This window comes from Lineus longissimus, chromosome 10, assembly GCF_910592395.1.
Source record: "Lineus longissimus chromosome 10, tnLinLong1.2, whole genome shotgun sequence".
Classification (NCBI taxonomy): Eukaryota; Metazoa; Nemertea; class Pilidiophora; order Heteronemertea; family Lineidae; genus Lineus; species Lineus longissimus.
Window position 1 is genome coordinate 3,317,060 of NC_088317.1, and position 17,597 is coordinate 3,334,656.

Genomic DNA, 17,597 nt, shown 5'->3' on the forward strand with positions numbered 1-17,597 from the left:
CTACTGACTGTGTGAGAATTTCAACGGCTGTATGTAAATTGGACATTTGGCCCGGCGCCCGGGAGATTGGTTCCAGACATTTTTGAGTTTCCCTTTCAAAAGTGCTTTTTCAGCAGGAGAAAAGGCAAAGATAATCAGGTTAAACTCTTGAATGCGTCAATAACTTATCACTTAAAACATTGCTGCTTTTAAATTGAAAGTTGCATCAGAAAAATCGTCACAAAAGCAATTTGTCCGGATTTAGGTTTGTTGTTTACAATTTCCTGTGTACATTCTAACATTGTATTTTTACTATCGATTTCCGGAAAGAAAAAAAATGTTTCTGGTACCTTCCTCATTCCTTGTCCTACTCTTAGAAGATTCAGCTTAGTCATCGCTAAGGCAAATCAGATGACTATAGACAACTGTCTCCAAACGCTACTCTTTAGTCTAGTTCAGTCATGATTTTAAAAGTTTTTTTTATATGTATAAGCCCTGGCTGGCCCCCGCCTCCACATTCTTCTATTCTATCTAAGTTCTAGAAAGATCCAGATACTTCACTGTAAGTTTCCAGAAAGTTATTAGTGTATATAAGGCTGGGGAAATAAGGAAGTTATCTTTGAGAGTTTGTAATGTAAACATTGACAAGACTTGAGTTTGCCTTTCACTTTCAGGACACATTCATTGTTTGGAGTATGGTCTGCAGAGACTGAACATGGCAACCTATCAGATAAAGGTCCTCAAGGAAGGATACTGCAAACCTGTTGATAACAGTAATTGTAAGTATACTTAGTGTGAATCGCTAAGAATAACTGCTGAGCTGATTAAAATACATGATGATGAAGGCCTCTGAACTTCAAATGTTGAACTTGTGCTTATGAGTATATCTCTTAATTGTCCATTTTCGAACAGCGGTGTTCAAGGCTGATGGCAGCATCACGCTGATAAAAGGTCGTAACCACAATGTGATGGTGGATACTGGTTGTCCCACTGACCGTGATTGCATCTTGAAAGGTAAGTTACTGAACAAAAGATGCCATTAAACCATTTTATTTATGCAACCATCAATTCTAAGCTTGTACCTCCCCTCCCCCATGGTAGGTAAGATACAACGTTGTATACTATATCAATAAGGAATCCAATGATCCTGTGTCAAAGTCTTACATAGCTGACCATTGTGAACCATTATGCCTTCTGATTTCTGTTATAAATTGTGAAAACATTATAACTGCAGCTCTATATTTTCTTTACACTCGGCTTATCTATGCTGTAATTTGATCGTTAATTGTAATTTATGCTGTAATTTGATCATTAACTGTAATTTATGCTGTAATTTAATCTTGATTTCATTTTGTTGCAGGTCTAAAGGAGAATAGTCTCACCCCTGACCAGATCGACTATGTGGTGTGCACGCATGGGCATGTTGATCATGTTGGCAACCTCAACCTCTTCCAGAATGCTACCCATATTGTCGGCTATGATATCTGCAAAGGAGACCAGTACATGATGCATGACTTCAAAGGGGTGAGTCATCAATAGGGGAAGAAACAATGACTATTGAAAGCCAACACTGCCAATGATAACAATAAATGAGTCTAAATTCTAATCATTATTGGTAAAATTATTCTAAACTTTTGATTTCAGGGCATCCCATTTGAGATAGATGATGTGATTGAGGTCCACCCTACACCTGGGCACACGATGTCAGACGTCAGTGTTCTCGTCAAGGGCACTGAAAAGGGAACTGTGGTGATTTCCGGTAAGTTGAACAACCGCATTAGTAAGTTGTTAGCTCTCACTTCCAGTGACTTCAAGGGATTATTTAGATCTGAATGTCACAGCTATGTCACTCCCCGCCAAGACATCACATCCTTGACTGACTGAAGCCACCTCTACAAACAAACCTCAGTAGTGAACAGATTCTGCTGTGACAACAATGCGGTCACACATTGACAGGAGCAGACGAACTTGTCCTTTCTCTCACTTTGTATTGTTTTTAAGTCTGAAGAGTTTACAGAATTTGTTGAATGGAGAACATCAAATGATCACATGAAGAGTAGTTTGTAATAGTTTGCACAGAAATGACGAAAGTGTAACTTGTTGTAATAGTCGTGCATAGAAACTAAGAAAATGTGTAATATGGTAGTCATAATGTTTTCTTTCCAGGGGACTTGTTCGAGATGGAAGAAGATTTAGAAGACTCCGATATCTGGCAGAATCAAAGTGAAAATGCTGAGCTGCAGCAACAGAATCGTATAGAAATGTTACGGCTTGCGGATGTGATTATTCCCGGACACGGTCCAGCTTTTCAAGTGAAACACGAATACAAGAGACAGTGTTCTTTCACCATGATGGGTAATAACGACGAGGAGGAAATGTGACTCTGTTCAGTTCGCGGCTCAGCTTTTCATTTGATACATGATAATCAGAAACCGGTTTTATTCAGTTTATTTCACATGATGGAATTGAGGAGAATGTGTGATTTGTCTGACAGGATGGTGTACTTAGATAGAGAGGTCCCTCTGTAATTGATAATTCCTTTTGCTCACTGTACAGAGGGTTGATCAATCAGCTGATATTGGCATAGGCTCCTATACAGTCAAACTTAATATGCTTTCATTTTGCTAATAGGCATAGGCTCCTATACAGTTGAACTTAATATGCTTTCATTTTGCTAATAAGCTTGTTAACAAACTTCCAAAGTACAGACTGTGTTCTAAACGCTTATTACTTAACTGAAAATGTACAGCACTTTGTAATGCTTCAGATGCAGTTTCATGGTTGGCCATTAGGAGGCATTGTTGTTGCAAGTGCAAAGGCACCATTGTGTTGTGACTGGTGAATATTTTCAGCAGGGCATCGGTGCATTGTCTAAATTTCTTTTCTTTTTCAAATAATGATATTTATTTTACTCCAAAATACTCTTCTTAATCTTTATTTTGTTCGTACGTGTAAAATTGAACTTCCTCCCCTGCTTTTGTTCCAACAAGTCCAAGACCATCAGTAGCCAGGTCATATCCTCCTTGGCTATTCACATTAGGAGTCCACAGAAAGGCCACTTTAAAGGGTCTCCTCCCCTCCCCCACCATTCAAGTTTCTCACTTGGGTTCACCTTCATTGGCTGAGAAGTATCAAGCTACTTCCTGTTCTTTCAAAAAAAGGCCACGCACAATGACCACGGTTGCAATGAAAGGATGTGACATATTGTCATCATTGCTTTGTGCTTGGAAAGCGTTGCTGTGGTGTTTATATTTCTGATCTTTCCAAATTAGTATCCTGAGGACAAAGTCACAACCAGAGTGCAAGTATACACGCTGGGCCTCCTGCATTTTTGCACTGTTTGAGACCATAATAGGGTTGCAAGAATAGGCATCAGATGCCAGTATGGACAATCTTGGACAAAGTTTGTTAATAGAGTAGTTGGTCCTGGATTCAGGTTCCACATGTGCTTCCTGTAAACCACAAGTGCTTGTTAATAGAGTAGCACGTGTGACCTGAATCTAGGACCAACTACTCTATTAAAAAGCACTTATGGTTTACAGGGAGCACACGGAGTGCCCCCTCCAGTGGTTGTGCTTGAGCCAGCAGCATTAGTGAATGTGCTGAGAATGCAATGCCCAACTCTGTAACAATTTGGGAGTCAACTTTGACAGATGACGTAATCACAACAGAGCTTCTGAGATGACTGAGAAAAGTGCTGGCGACATTGGGACTCTGGGGTCATTGCCTATTACAGATTCGAGCATGTCGGGCAGGGGTGAACCCACTGAAAGTCTGTGGTGCACTATTATAGTTGCATGACCAATCAACTAGGCAGCAGGGAGCTACATGGTTTCTCCAGGAAACAGGGCCTCAACTTGGCCTAGTTTCAGCAGTCTGTTCAGAACTAGAAGTGATTGGGTGCATGTCAAGTTGGACATCTGCTGGGGACCTGAACAGTTCGTACACTGGCATGTACAATGTATGTTATTCAGCTGATAATTTTTTAGCATCTGCAGTACATGCACTGTAGTACATCCATAGTACATGCGCTGAAGTACATCCATAGTACATCACTGTAATCCTTGAGTGCAGATAAAAGAAACAAACCACTGATACAACTTTCATAGCAAATGTATTTGATAAAAATACCTCAGAAATCAGCAAGAACAGATTATGTCCATGACCAGCGATGGTGAGGAATAGCAGTTCAAATCAACTGATCAAAATGAAAATATACCCATCAAAATAATACTTTTCCAAACATGACTAAGCAATCATAGCCAAGAGCAGCAGGCTGAACATACCAAAATGCACAAAAGGCCAGCTCCCACTCAAGCCAACTTCAAAGAAGAGGTAGTAATATAAGCTAGATTTTGGGAATTTTACCGTTGCAGACATGCAGCTATTGAGTTTTCAACATGATATCGCTATTGCTCTGAGAAAATGAATTACCCGGTACAATTTATTGAAAACTGAAATTACACATCATTTTGATTTATTTGATTAATGCATTTTCTGATTTGTCACACTAGAATTAGACTGACAATTTACACTAAAATGGTTAGGCCTACACGTATACCTACATGTACATGAAAGGGTGATCAAAACGACAAATCTGTGTCTCAATCTCCAAACTAAACCAATGTATGGAAACTCCTATGATCACCAGAACCGATGACATGAAATAATAAAATTACGCCTGAAGGAAAGCACTTCCTGATACCTATCTCATCAGTCTTAGTAAAAATCACCAATTCAAAAAAATTCAAAAAATCAATGCTTAAGCTGACTGACATGATTCTTGTTACTTCAGATGGAAATAATAATTTGAAAGTTCCTAGTACACAGATTATACAAATCTTCTTTTAAAGAGTTTGAATCAGCACTTGACTGGTGAAAGGTTTAAATTATTGCTTTTACTCGAGTGTGTAGTTTCACGCAAGAGCACCAATTTGAAAATGCCAATTCTGGGTGACTGGGTTCACATGCATGCACTCAGAGGCCGTTATCACACACAAACGATATGTAGTCGATATGATACATGTACAATGTATAACACAACAGCTTCACAAAAACAGTCCGATCAAACTACATGATGTCTTATCTCATATAACAGAGTCACTGAAATATTACTCAATGGCCTCGGGTGCATCAGATTCGTCAAAATTCCAGGTTAAATAAGTCCTTCAGTTTCAATATCCACTGTCGTTTTTATCTTCATCCTGTCATCTGCTGTCCAGAAAGCAATTTTGTAAATCTGCCAACGTGCTTTGACTCTCGACGGCTGCCATCATCGAACTGAACGTCGAGTTCGATCGGGCAAGAAGAGCGCTGGGCTTGTCGAATTCAACAACCTGAAGAAGTACGGAGGTCATCAAGATCATATTCAATAGAAAAGTTGAGGTCGAGGGAACTGTTCACCAATGATAGAGAGGTTCAGATTTTGATATCGAGAACAAAGGTGATTTTTTCTCTAGATGACGTCATCGTCATTATTGATTGTTTTGTGTTATTGTTTCTGGGCATACCAGACATTGACAGACTACAATGACTACTAACCTTTCCATTTTTCATGACAAGTACCCTATCATAGTTTAGCACCGTGTTGAGTCTGTGCGCCACAGTCAGGATAGTACAGCCAGAGAACGACTCTGCGATCGTCTGCTGCACGCATGAGTCCGTCTCGGAATCGATGGATGCTGTGGCCTCATCCAACATCAGTATCTAAAACAGAAGTTCAAGCTGAATACCCAAGACCATAGTTGTGAAGGTCGTAGACAGATCGTTTCAATAGGTAAAAAGGGGGTCACCTGTACATGTGGTCCTAATGTATTGCACTACGTGCACTACTAGGACTCCCCTGTCTGGCAAATGGTTTAGCCCGTCCGTCCCCTACAGCACACGAAGTAGAATACATTATGGTATTTATTGTTCTTATTTTGTTAAACATGTGTAATGTTGTTTTATTTGGGATCCCTCTCTTCGATTTTATTTCATTTCTCTTGGTGTCCTACTCTAGCCACAACATGACTCGGGGTCAGACTGCCTTACCTTACTCTGTCTTAGTAATGCCCTTGCAAGGCACAGAAGCTGACGTTCCCCAACAGAAAAGTTCTCCCCGTTCTCTACAACTGTTGAGTCCAGTCTTCCGGGCAACGCCCTGATCTACAAAATACAAATACATTTCAACACTAAGCGGAATGGATTTCAGCAAGTTTTGTGACATATCACCTGTGCCTTTTTGGCTGGGCATCCAGGGGCCCTTTTGATGATGTAATCCGTCTGCTGGAAGTGACTTTTGTCAAAAATGTATAGCAAAATCTAAGGCTCACAAAAATAATCTTGTTTTGATTTGGTTAACTGGTGCTTTAATCTAAAGTAAAATGTATGTCTTACCATTTCCATGATATGGCACTTTCTAAGGGCATCCCAGAGTTCAATGTCCGTATGCTCATTGAAGGGGTCGAGATTGTACCTGCGAGAGACAAATTACAAAAACAATTACCAGAAATTGAGATGTCATTTCATATCCCATTGAGTGTTGGAGCAGAGACCTTGATTAGCCCCAGAACTTAAAGATAAACTAATCATTTGATTGAGCACATTTTAAACCACCAAGAAATCGTTTTTGTACCAACCTTATTGTCCCAACAAACAGCACAGGGTCCTGCGGAATAATAGACAGCTTTGTCCTCAGATCTTCCAGCCCTATCTCGCTGATGTCAACCCCATCAATGGTGATAGAACCTGCTGCTAACTCCACCAATCGGAATAGAGCCACACCTAGTGAGCTCTTCCCCGATCCCGTCCGACCGACGATCCCAACTTTCTCCTCGGGTGAAATCTCAATGTTGATACCTCGCAGGATACACGGTAACCCAGACCGATAGCGCATTCGGACATTTTCAAACTTGATGTGGCCCTCCGCAGGCCAGTTATTTGGTGGGCGATTAGTTTTGATAACAGATGGAGCCTCCGACTTCAGATACTGCAAAATATCAAAATGGTGGTTGAGAATTGGGGTCACACACTAATAGTAAGATGGAAGAGGTGGGATAGTCAGCTGGCCTAAGCAAGCTTCCATTGCCATATTCCGTAAAGTATAATGTCAGACTTAATGTAACCTAAAACCACAGCGATACATTTGTCAAGATCAGTTCAAAAGGGTCTTGAGATTCAGTTCCTCTGACTAATGCGTAGAGTTTGAGAGTTACCTTGATGTATTCATCAATTCTCTCCACCGCTGTGAATCGTGTTTCCGTCTCAAACGCCATCCGCAGGGTAAACTGGAACAGGCCGATCAGCTGGAAAAAAACAAACAATACAATATGGTTAGAAATAAATAAAATAGCAGGAAGTAGATCACTGAGGTGATGGATCTAATTTATCGGAAGGTTGGCGAGAATTGTCAGCTTACCATTAGAGCGTAGTTGAGTGCCAAGCCAGAGTAAGCCGTCGGGATTTCGTTCTTCAGCAGCACGATAAGCAAGGCAGTTATAAGTATGATCGTGATGGCCACCAGGTCCAGGCGGACGGTCAACCAACGTTTGGCACAATGGTGGAGAAACAGCGGCATCGTGTTCTCGTCAAGTAGTTGCTGAAACCTAGGATAGGGGGCAGTGATAAGTCAAATTGTGATAGCGACGAGATCGAGGCGAATGGTCAGCCAATGTTTGGCAAAATGACGGAGGAACTGCGGCATCAAAGTTCTTGTCATATAGGTCGAGATTGACATAGAATTCAATTTGGGGCCTACACAGACAAGAGTCTCTTTTGTACAAACTGACCTCAAGCATCGTCTAATCCTTTTAAAAGGACAATGCAATCAAACAATTAAACAACTTGGAAAAAATTGAGGAAAGATTTCAATCTCAAGAAAATCTTACCACCTGGCTAGTAAAGTCAGTGGAGAACACTGAAGAGGGTAAATTGAATCAAAATTTGTACCTGGTATTGTATTCCTTGTGTTTACTGTAGGCTTTGATAGTATGTAGACCTTGGACGGTTGCCGTGACACAGCTGAAGATGGGAGAACTTGTCACGGACACGACGCGCTTCAACTCGCGGAGACCGGTACGGAATATTCGTTGTAGGATGTAGAAAATGGCAACAAGGGGCACCACGGCGACCAGAAACCATGGAAACACGTAAACGATCATGAATATTGAGAGGATCACCAGGAATATATTCTGAAGGAGGGACTCTTGTAAGATTGGCAGACCGGAATCAGCTGTAAATAGAAAAGAACGATTGTTACCCGGTGGGCAAACAAGGCTTATTGGGCATTTGCCAGGTCACAAGGTCACTTTGCCACAAGTCCACAAGAGAAGAGTCTATGAATATGCAGCATAACAGAGACATCTATAACCCACAACATGATCCTAGTGTCCTCAGACACATTTTTTCTTCATTTGAAGGAAACAAATACTGGTAATAAGCCTTAGACTCACTGTCATCGATGTCTTTTGAGAAGCGATTCAGCACTCGGCCTGTCGGTGTCATGTCGAAGAAACTCATTGGACTTCTTAGCACCTTGACAAACAGCAGATCATGGAGGGTATTTGATGCGTGAAGCGTACACTGTAATCAAAATAGAAACAACTCTAAAAAAATTTAAAGGAATTTTTGCAAATTGCTACAGATAGACGTCAAAATCTGGCTGTTAACAGTACCTTCATTCCACAGGTTAGAGATTTGTACATACCTTCATGAGAAGTAGACTCCTAATACATGTGGTAATCAATATGGCAATGAGAATAGCACCATGAACCGAGTTATAGAAATACATCTGTGGATTATCGCTGATATTATCACTAATGTAAGTTACATTGTCCACTGTGACACTCGTGTTCTGAAATGGAATAAATATGACAATTTTTACAACTCTGATCAAGTTGTCATTTCAGGAGAAAATGGCACTTTGATTTTTGGTGATTTCACACATGCAGCAGGTCAACAATTTGTTCCATAAGGATCAAAGTATCTCAAAATGCTTACTTCGCTCAAATTAGACAAACCATGACCAATAACAAGCCATTTGAAGCAAAATACAGACAACATTTCCCAGCAGTTTTGGGCATTTTTTGCACGCAGAAAAACATTCATACGACTCACCCCACTTCCCTGAGCCAACCAGTACGACAGCCACCAGTTCCCCAAACCCGTGCAGCCGATGTGGATGAAAAACATGAACAGTACAAAGAAGCAGACGCCAAATCCTCCGGCTGCTCTGACATACGACAGGTACGTCTGGCCCTTGATGTTGCCGCTCGCCCTGGTCTCTGCAGTGATCAATTTTCCAGTTGCTCCTGAAAAGAGGTGAAACTTACTAAAGTTCATTCGTAATTGTATTGTATTGTAATTTGGATTTGTTTTTTATCGATCCATGCTTTATGTTTGTCTTCTTCAGCGTTCGTTCTGCACTTGTAGGTACTAATCTCGAGAGAGGTTTCCTCCTCCAAGGCAGGTGAGCATTTTGACTACCAAGCCTTGAATGCATGATACTTCAGCAATACACAATTCCATCTGAAGAAGAAGTCTTTAACAACAATGGGACCTACCTTCATGCTCGCCCGACTCATAACTCATGCCACTCATTATACTCTGCATTGAATGGATGAGGTTTCTGTCACAGGATGTTGGTAACTCAGAGCAACTAGCGCTGTTCCTCCGCTTCAGACCGGACCCATGACTGCTCTGCGACAACATATCATCCAACGTCCACAAATCCGCTTGATTCGAAACACGAATCGAAATTTCATCCATGCTCCGCGCGTGATGGATGTCTGATTTTTCGCTCGCTAGATTTTCGTTGCTGGAATAATGCCGTATTATTGCAGCATATTCTTTTGCCTGCTGCAAAAGATCGTTGTGATGGCCTGCCTCCACGATGCGGCCATCTTTCATCAAGAGGACTTGGCTGCAGTGGTTCAGATACTGAAATACATCAGAGGTACGCATGAATAGAGGCAAGTTTTTCATCTTTTTTGCTTGCAAACAAGGGACTTATATTGCTGTGACCTGCGACTAAAATCGCTGGTATGTGCAACAAAAAGATCACCCGTCTGCAAGTATTTTTTGTTAAAATGACCAAGGCCTTTAAGAATTTGAAATGTTCACACTCACTTGCAGTTGATGAGTCACAAGTAAGACAGTCTTCTCCTTCAAAAGATTCCTGATGCACTGGTGAAAGATGTGGTGGCCGACGGGCCCATCGACCGCAGACAGTGGGTCGTCGAGCAGGTAGATATCTCGGTCACTGTACACTGCTCGGGCGAGGCTCACTCGCTGCTTCTGACCTCCGCTAAGGTTGATGCCACGTTCACCAATCTTGAAAAAATGATACATGTACATTACTTTCTGTGTGACAAAGCACTTGGACATTAGACTATGCTTTCACAGCAGAGATGTGACAAAAAAGCACCAGGGTTGAAAGTCAGTGGGTCGACTTTCTCCATTTTGGCCGACAGCTTCACCAATATACAGGACTGAAATGACCTACCTCAGTCTCGTCCCCCGACGGCAGCATCTCCAAGTCCGACACGAGTTTACACGCCTCAAGAATCTTCTGGTACCTCACCTCATCCCAGCTGTAACCATAGACGATATTCTCCTTGACTGTCGCATTGAAGATCCACGCTTGCTGGGCGACGTATGCCACATCCCCGCAAACCTTGATAGTACCACTCATGAGCTTCATCTGAAAATTTAAGAATACAACAATATAATTTTTAAGGAACTCGAAAATGTCCTTTGATTCTTCATCACCCATTGTTTTTTCTGTGCCACCTCAGTTTGGAATATGGTCTTTTGGCCGAGTCACTTGATCCACCACAGAGGAGCTCTCACACGTTGCAAGACGTCTTGGAGTCTGGCACCAACATAAACAGATGGTAATAACCTACCTGAGCCATAACCGCAGCTAACAACGAACTCTTCCCACAGCCCACACTACCGCAGATCCCTATCAAACTGCCCTTCTTCACCTCCAAGTTCAAATCAAACAAAGCCTCCTCAAACTCAGGATCTTTCTCTTCCAGCGACTCTGTCTCCTCAAGATTCTCCTCCTCCTCAAATGATGGTTTTTCAATCTCCATCAGAGAAACCTCAGCCTGAATCTGCAAGCACCTCTGCTTCTTCTGGGAAACAGTGATATTTTTTCTTGTTTCCTGACTATCATTTTTTCTTGTTTCCTGATTTTTTCCCTTCTTTGTAGATTGCATCTTTTGTTTCTTTATGGGTTTTCCAAACGGATTCTTTATTTCTGTGTTAGGTGTACTTCCAGCTAGAGGCATTTCTGTGAAAGAAGAGGAATAATACAACTTTTAAACAAAGTGGCCAAGATCAAAATATAGGGTCCAACTGTCTGACAGGTAAAAGCTTGTTTGCTTTTTGCCTCAGCAAAAACATCTCACAATTTCTATACAGTTTTATAGCAACCTGTGAAGAAAATGGTGACAGAATTCTAAGACAAGGGCATCGCATGGGAGTCAGCAAGATAAAAGTTGCCAATACACTGGAGTGGAGGTCCCTGATGGATGGCCCATGTCCTACCAAAGGCACCATGGGTCCTAAAGGAAATTTGGTAAGAGGAAGATCACACAGGGGAATGTTTACAAAGGGAAGGGACTAAGAAATGATTATAGACTGGATTATCTATTTACAACATGGACTGAAGCCAATTCAGTGCTGGACTTTATTCAATGAACAGGATGTTAACAATGACAATTGCATGAATGCAATGCCATCCTGTGAATACCGCCATGCTGTTAATGCATGTCCATGGAAAATATGAAACTATGGTAACGATGGCGACTCATTCAGTGGCCCAACCCCACTAACACGCTTGGGTAATTACAAGATGTATGTCTGAAGGCCATGCGGAAAATGCCATTCCGTACAGCGGCCAGTACTGGTAAATCTCTATTCTACATGAAGGTGGAAAGATATTTTGTATTATAAGGAATTCAAACTAGCAATTTTGGAATAATGATCATTGACACATGGAATGAGGGGCATTAAGCATGAAAGACTCACGAAGACAAAAAAAGTACAAGCCTTTTCGTAGATTATTATTGCCTGGAAATATTTGGAGAGAAATATCAAAATCAAAATTTACAAATCTCCATTTCAAGATATTGTAACCCAGTTATTAGGATATGAACTTGGAAAACTCCTTCTCTATGTGTATTTCAGCGGAGCAAGATCATTCGCGAAATCGCCAAAATAAATAGCCCACACAAATATTGGTGGTTTACAGTTTAGCATTTGTCAAAATATGACCTTACCTTCACTTTCGCTGAGGTATCTCTTCGGCTTGAGCGGAGTATCAGGGATCTTAAGTTCCTCTTTGGTGGCATAAGGTAAGACGTCCCATGCGAGGGTGGTGGACTTGAACACAACCGCGACATCTGGGTCGTCAGGTTTACTCAACGAAGATGACTCCTCCATTACTAAGATGTCCTGAAATGACAATACAAGGTATACTCAAGAGCTTAAAGTGAGGGAAGTCATGGACAGTAGAATGTACAAAGTCAACAAGTGCTTCTAAGGAAGTGCTATTCGGCCCTGTTGTCATTGGGAGATTTTAGTCCCAAGGAATTCAGTCCACCCCAGGTTAGACATTAATGGCCACGGGATCTCAACCCAGTACTCAGGTATTTCAGTTTCAATATCAACTTTCACGCTCACACCGACTGAGCAATCGGGCCCAGAACTTGGGAAATTTCAGTAAATAAAGAGCAAGAGACGAGTACCTGATATCTTTTGGCAGCTATTCTGGCCTCGATTATAGATTTAATAGCGGCAGGCGCAACGCTCAACTTGGGACGGACGCAGTTGAAAACAGACAGAAGGGTAAATGCCTGGAAACAAAGACAGATAAAATTAATACTAGTTGGTTATTTAACCTCTTTAATCTGGACACCTCTCTAATAAGGACAGCACTTGTCAGTCATGAGGGTGTCCTTAATAGAGAGGTTATGTTATACATGCCTGTCTCAGTATCTGTCAACCTACCTGTGCAGCAGTGAGATCGTTGCCCAACAGGGTGTGCGCTATGAGGGTCAGGATGGCTGCTGTGATTGGAAGACCGGGCGTAAATGCCATCGTCATACTCTGAACATAGGTGGACTTCTCCATCATCTTAATTTCAGCATCACGAATACCTTGAAATGATGAAAAAATATTTCAAGAGCTCATACCTTCTTATACCTGCTCTGTCTGCTATTTTACCACAGAGCATAAAAAGAGTCAAACTTTGATATTTGAAACAATATTTATCTATTTCAATCTAAAATTCTTCTTGTCACTTTGTTATTTCAAACTACATGCACTGGATCAAATCCACTTACCCGCTATGGTTTTAGCAAACGGTTTCTCCCAAGCGTACATCTTGATCAACTTCACGCACGTCAAGATTTCATTCATCAGTCGGACCCTCTGGTCAGTGATAACAACAGCTTTTCTACGATACAGGCTCATTAATTTCGACATACAAAGCTGAAATGTAAGAAAAGTGAGCATTTTACCATAAATCAGAACTTTCTCCTGCAGAGCATAGACCCAGGCTTTTGATTTGAACCGATAGGACCTAGGTTTTTGTGCAGACGCCAGATACTTTTTTTAAGTCATGTTTTGTAATTTTTATGGAATTCAAATGGACTTTAAAGGGTTTTTGAGTCATCTGGGTGAATTTTTGTCTCAATCGGGGCAGAGGAGCAAATGCAGTAAAAGAAGAAGCGATCTTACCTGAAACGGATAAAAACAGAATATGACCAGGAATCCGAAGATGACGATGGGCCCGAGTAGAAAAAGGAGGTAGACGAGAGCAACCAGTGATATCAATGGGCCGGATATGATATTCATCGCGCTGATACAGACATCGAACATACGCTGTGCGTCGGTGGAGAAGAGGTTGACCAACTGGCCGGCAGACTTATCTTTTAGGCTGCGGAGACGGAGCACCTTTTGATAGACGATGGCGAGGACAGCACCACGGAGTTGAACACCTGAAAGGCAGATGTTGAAAGACATGAGTTCATCCTTACTTTTGAAAGACTCAAAATTGTCAGTTAGAGTCATACACCAAATCAGGATTTCCTTCAGCAATACTTACCGGTTTCATAGTTCATGGAGAATGATATAGCAGCAGAGAGACTTCGAGCTAGCTCCACGATGGAGAGTCCCACGGCTAACCCAACACCATAGGCGATATCCACTTCATTGTGTTGAGTGTATTCTAGGATGCTGTGCAAAAAATAGGCCTGAAAGAGAAAAGGAAATTGTTGCAAATCGAACTCCCTAGGAAGGTGCACTGAGTCACAAACCTATTCAAGGCTCATACGAAATGTCTGGCATGAAACTTAAGCTTATACAGAGGCCTCCAGCATAGTTTTTTATGTGTATGGCTTGCAAGGTTACAGTTGATAGGCAAAGCTGAGGCCAAGTCACTGATGTTTTTGACCCGTTTCGTCATACATGACGAGCATCTACATTTGCCAGTGCAGGTGAAATATATCCTCAGGTGCAGTATTGCAATAGCGTTGTGTTTCATGCCAATATAGAATCAGTTCAAGGGCATCCATGGGCTGGCGTATTATCAAACTTACCGGGCCCACAAAACTGATGAGCACATGTATGGCAAGAAAGAATCCCGAGACTAATGTCCTCGTCTTGATGAATCGGAATATGACACGTCTAAACGATGCTTGATCGCCCTTCTTCTCAAGTTCTTCAGTCCATAATCGTTCGAGTCTGAAATCACATGTAAACATAACGAATGCAGTGTTCTCACAGTCCGATTGGCATTATTGGGACTCTTAATCCAAACTTGGAGTCGACACTGCACTCTGTATGAGTCTGAATTGAGGACTAAGATGTATGTCAAAATAATCTGAACATCAGATGATCATGAATGTGTTTAAACTTCACCCCGAATAGGGGTGAAGTCGCAGAGGCATAGGGAAGGTTACCTTCTGCAGTTGGTATCGGCACTCTGGTTGACCGGGCATGCCCAGATCGCGTCGTCCTCCAAGCCGCGGCGATAAATCTTCATCATGAGACCTTGGATCCAATGGAAGGTGATCGTGGAGAAGAAACCAGCACTCTCATACGGACAAATGTTGGGCCTAGAAATAGGAAAGGAAACATCAGGGGAAGAAATTCCATTTTTCCTCCAATAGAAAATCTGATCCCGTACACAAGAGCAAATCTAACAAGCACATTGATGATATGTATGGATTCTGAATTCTACTCACTTGCTATCTGTGCGTACAGGTAGGAAATGTAACATAGAATTCCTGTACTTGCTGTATTTGGATCTTTTGGGGGAGGTTTTCTTACACTGGACGTACGACTTTGGGTACACTTCATCAACTGAGTGCAAACTGAAATGAAGATTTGAGAGAAGTCAGAAAATTTGACAATGAAGTTTTATAATCTGTTCATAATCGTAATGAAGGCGGCGAGCAGATCTAAAATGTGAAATGTCGAAACATTGAGGGGGATTACAAGATGTGAAGGTGTCAAAACATTGAGGGGGGTACGAGATACATATTGACAGTTGCATTGCATATCCTCATCTACTGAAAGGAAGAAGCAAACACTAACCTTGAATCTTGGAACTGAATCTTGTGATTAGAAGAACTAACAGGGGGCTTAGCCATGTCTGTATTGCCCAGCAGACGGTCCCCCACCGCCGCGTCATCACAGGAACAACCACTAGTACACGCACAAAGTTTTTCATCACCATCGGCATCATTTGTGTTATTGTCAGCGACATTCGTGTTACTCCCATTTGTGTCAGAATCCTTCGTGTTACCATCACTTACGCTACCATCATTTGTGTTACCAGATCCAGTCTGAGTATTCCCTTCATTTCCATGCACTGTACAGTGTAATTCCTCATTCTTCCTACTGTCTGTTTTCTCATCCGGCACGTCAGATTTAATTTCCTCCAAAGCTACATTCTCTCCTATCTGAATACCCCCAGCATCATCAGCAGTGGAAATTGCATCTGCCTCGCGATCTCCCATGTTGGAAAAACTTAATTTCGATAATGACAGCCACTAAACAATTGACCATTTTGCATATCACTTCATCAGTTTCCTTAAGTTTTTGGTAGGTGACATTATTGTAATTGTAGATTCTGAAAAAAGAAGAGCAGATTAAACCAAAAATATAAGGAGAGCCAGCAGAAATAACTTTTAAGTACATTATATTACTACACTTTTGTGGACTGTTATTGGAAAATTCGCTAAATCTTTCAGACTTTTTATTTTTGAGATTCATGAAAATTTCGAAAAGCACCCGAATAGTAATTTGATTTATGGATGTTTGTTTACAAATAAATTGACTTTCATAATATTAACAAAAGTAAATGTAAATCACTACTTCTCTCAAAACGGAGAGTCTCAAAATCTGATCTATAGTGCAATCCTTAACCCTAACAGACTAAACAAATCAAGAGAGAACCAGAATTGCCACATTGGCACATTGGCATATTTGTTGTATTGATTTTTATATAAATCACTCCAATGACAGGATTTTCAGTACACTTAAGTAAGGTCAGTCCAGGAGTGTTCATTATAACCTGTCAAACAACATTGATTAATTCTGGAACTGTCTGTGTTACTGTCCTATTTGGATGTAGGGCAGGTAATTTCACTTAAAAGTGCAATCACTGGACTCAAGACTTTATGCCTATGGGTTATTTATTGATCAATCGGGATGAAGAGGTCAGGTTTACATTTTATGTCATTCAACTAGAAATGCGCTAAATTTAGTTAAGAATGTCTTCTACCACTGACTGTGTATTGCCAACAGCCTGTAGAGCAAACCATTTGCACTACAACAATGTGGATGGGGCAAAAGTACTCTTCATTACGTCTTCGGCATGGAAAACTCCCTGGGAAACTTGGGCTTCAAACCTCGAAGTCGAACATTGTTACATCAGTCAACAACATATTCGATTCCAACGTATGGTGGCGGTGTCATCGTCGTGACATTTCTGAGATTGCATAATCATACGTTATCTATTTACATCTTTGCAAGTCAATGCCATACAATGCATGCATGAACCTGGTATATAACAAACACTGATGCCGAGATGGTTACCGACTACTGTATCCAGGGTATAGGCCTACTACTTCATTACCAGACGAAGCCGGAGTTGATCATCTCATCGCATTGATGAAGTAAGACACACACACACACACACGCACACGCACAGTCACACGAACTGTGTTCACTGGCATTCATGAATGAAATACATCTTCATGCATTCATGGCATTGGCATATGATATTTCTGATGACATAAAAATGAGAAAACTCATCATAAATCAACTCCCAGAGCCACACCACCTCTAAGTATGTGAGTTAGCTACACACTGTCGAAACAACTTAGACTTGTTGATCATATTTAGACGCTAAAATTAAAAAATTAACCAACCAGTTTTTAGAAAATGGGGAAATAGAGGACACAAAATTGACAAATGTTACAAAATTTCATCCAGCTGACTGTGGTTTATTGAACACCAGCTTTCAAAACATTTTTTAAAAATTTTAAAAATCTTCTAATGTATTTCATGTAATATGCATTTTTAGATAAATAAAGACTTGGTTAAGTCTATATTAA

At 41.1% G+C, this 17,597-nt stretch overlaps 2 protein-coding genes across 6 annotated transcripts; one reads left to right on the plus strand and one right to left on the minus strand.

Moving 5' to 3' along the window:
* The first annotated feature begins 43 nt into the window (after positions 1-43).
* LOC135494703 (metallo-beta-lactamase domain-containing protein 1-like) lies at positions 44-2,842 on the plus strand. Of its 2 annotated transcripts, none has more exons than XM_064782920.1 (6): positions 44-138; positions 654-758; positions 892-993; positions 1,340-1,503; positions 1,624-1,738; positions 2,146-2,842. In XM_064782920.1, exons 2-6 carry the CDS (start codon positions 695-697, stop codon positions 2,358-2,360), a joined length of 660 nt encoding a protein of 219 aa, XP_064638990.1. In that variant the 5' UTR covers positions 44-138; positions 654-694; the 3' UTR covers positions 2,361-2,842. The 2 variants fall into 2 exon arrangements, with proteins under 2 accessions (XP_064638990.1, XP_064638989.1); XM_064782919.1 differs by having other exon boundaries at positions 53-244.
* Positions 2,843-4,044: 1,202 nt separating this feature from the next.
* LOC135494579 (ATP-binding cassette sub-family C member 5-like) lies at positions 4,045-17,476 on the minus strand. 4 transcript variants are annotated; one of them, XM_064782677.1, is made up of 27 exons: positions 17,412-17,476; positions 15,571-16,108; positions 15,219-15,347; positions 14,934-15,089; positions 14,571-14,715; positions 14,078-14,225; positions 13,711-13,970; positions 13,314-13,461; positions 12,979-13,127; positions 12,717-12,824; positions 12,249-12,423; positions 12,019-12,039; positions 10,866-11,257; positions 10,463-10,660; positions 10,087-10,290; positions 9,522-9,897; positions 9,076-9,269; positions 8,666-8,812; positions 8,412-8,541; positions 7,909-8,191; positions 7,379-7,565; positions 7,176-7,265; positions 6,600-6,949; positions 6,358-6,436; positions 6,013-6,126; positions 5,521-5,685; positions 4,045-5,315 (listed from the first exon to the last, which is right to left on the minus strand). In XM_064782677.1, the coding sequence occupies exons 2-27, from the start codon at positions 15,993-15,995 to the stop codon at positions 5,187-5,189; spliced, it is 4,902 nt and encodes a 1,633-aa protein (XP_064638747.1). In that variant the 5' UTR covers positions 15,996-16,108; positions 17,412-17,476; the 3' UTR covers positions 4,045-5,186. The 4 variants fall into 4 exon arrangements, with proteins under 4 accessions (XP_064638747.1, XP_064638745.1, XP_064638746.1 ...); XM_064782675.1 differs by having other exon boundaries at positions 11,998-12,039; XM_064782676.1 differs by having other exon boundaries at positions 11,998-12,039; positions 15,571-17,470.
* Between the last annotated feature and the right edge of the window lie 121 nt (positions 17,477-17,597).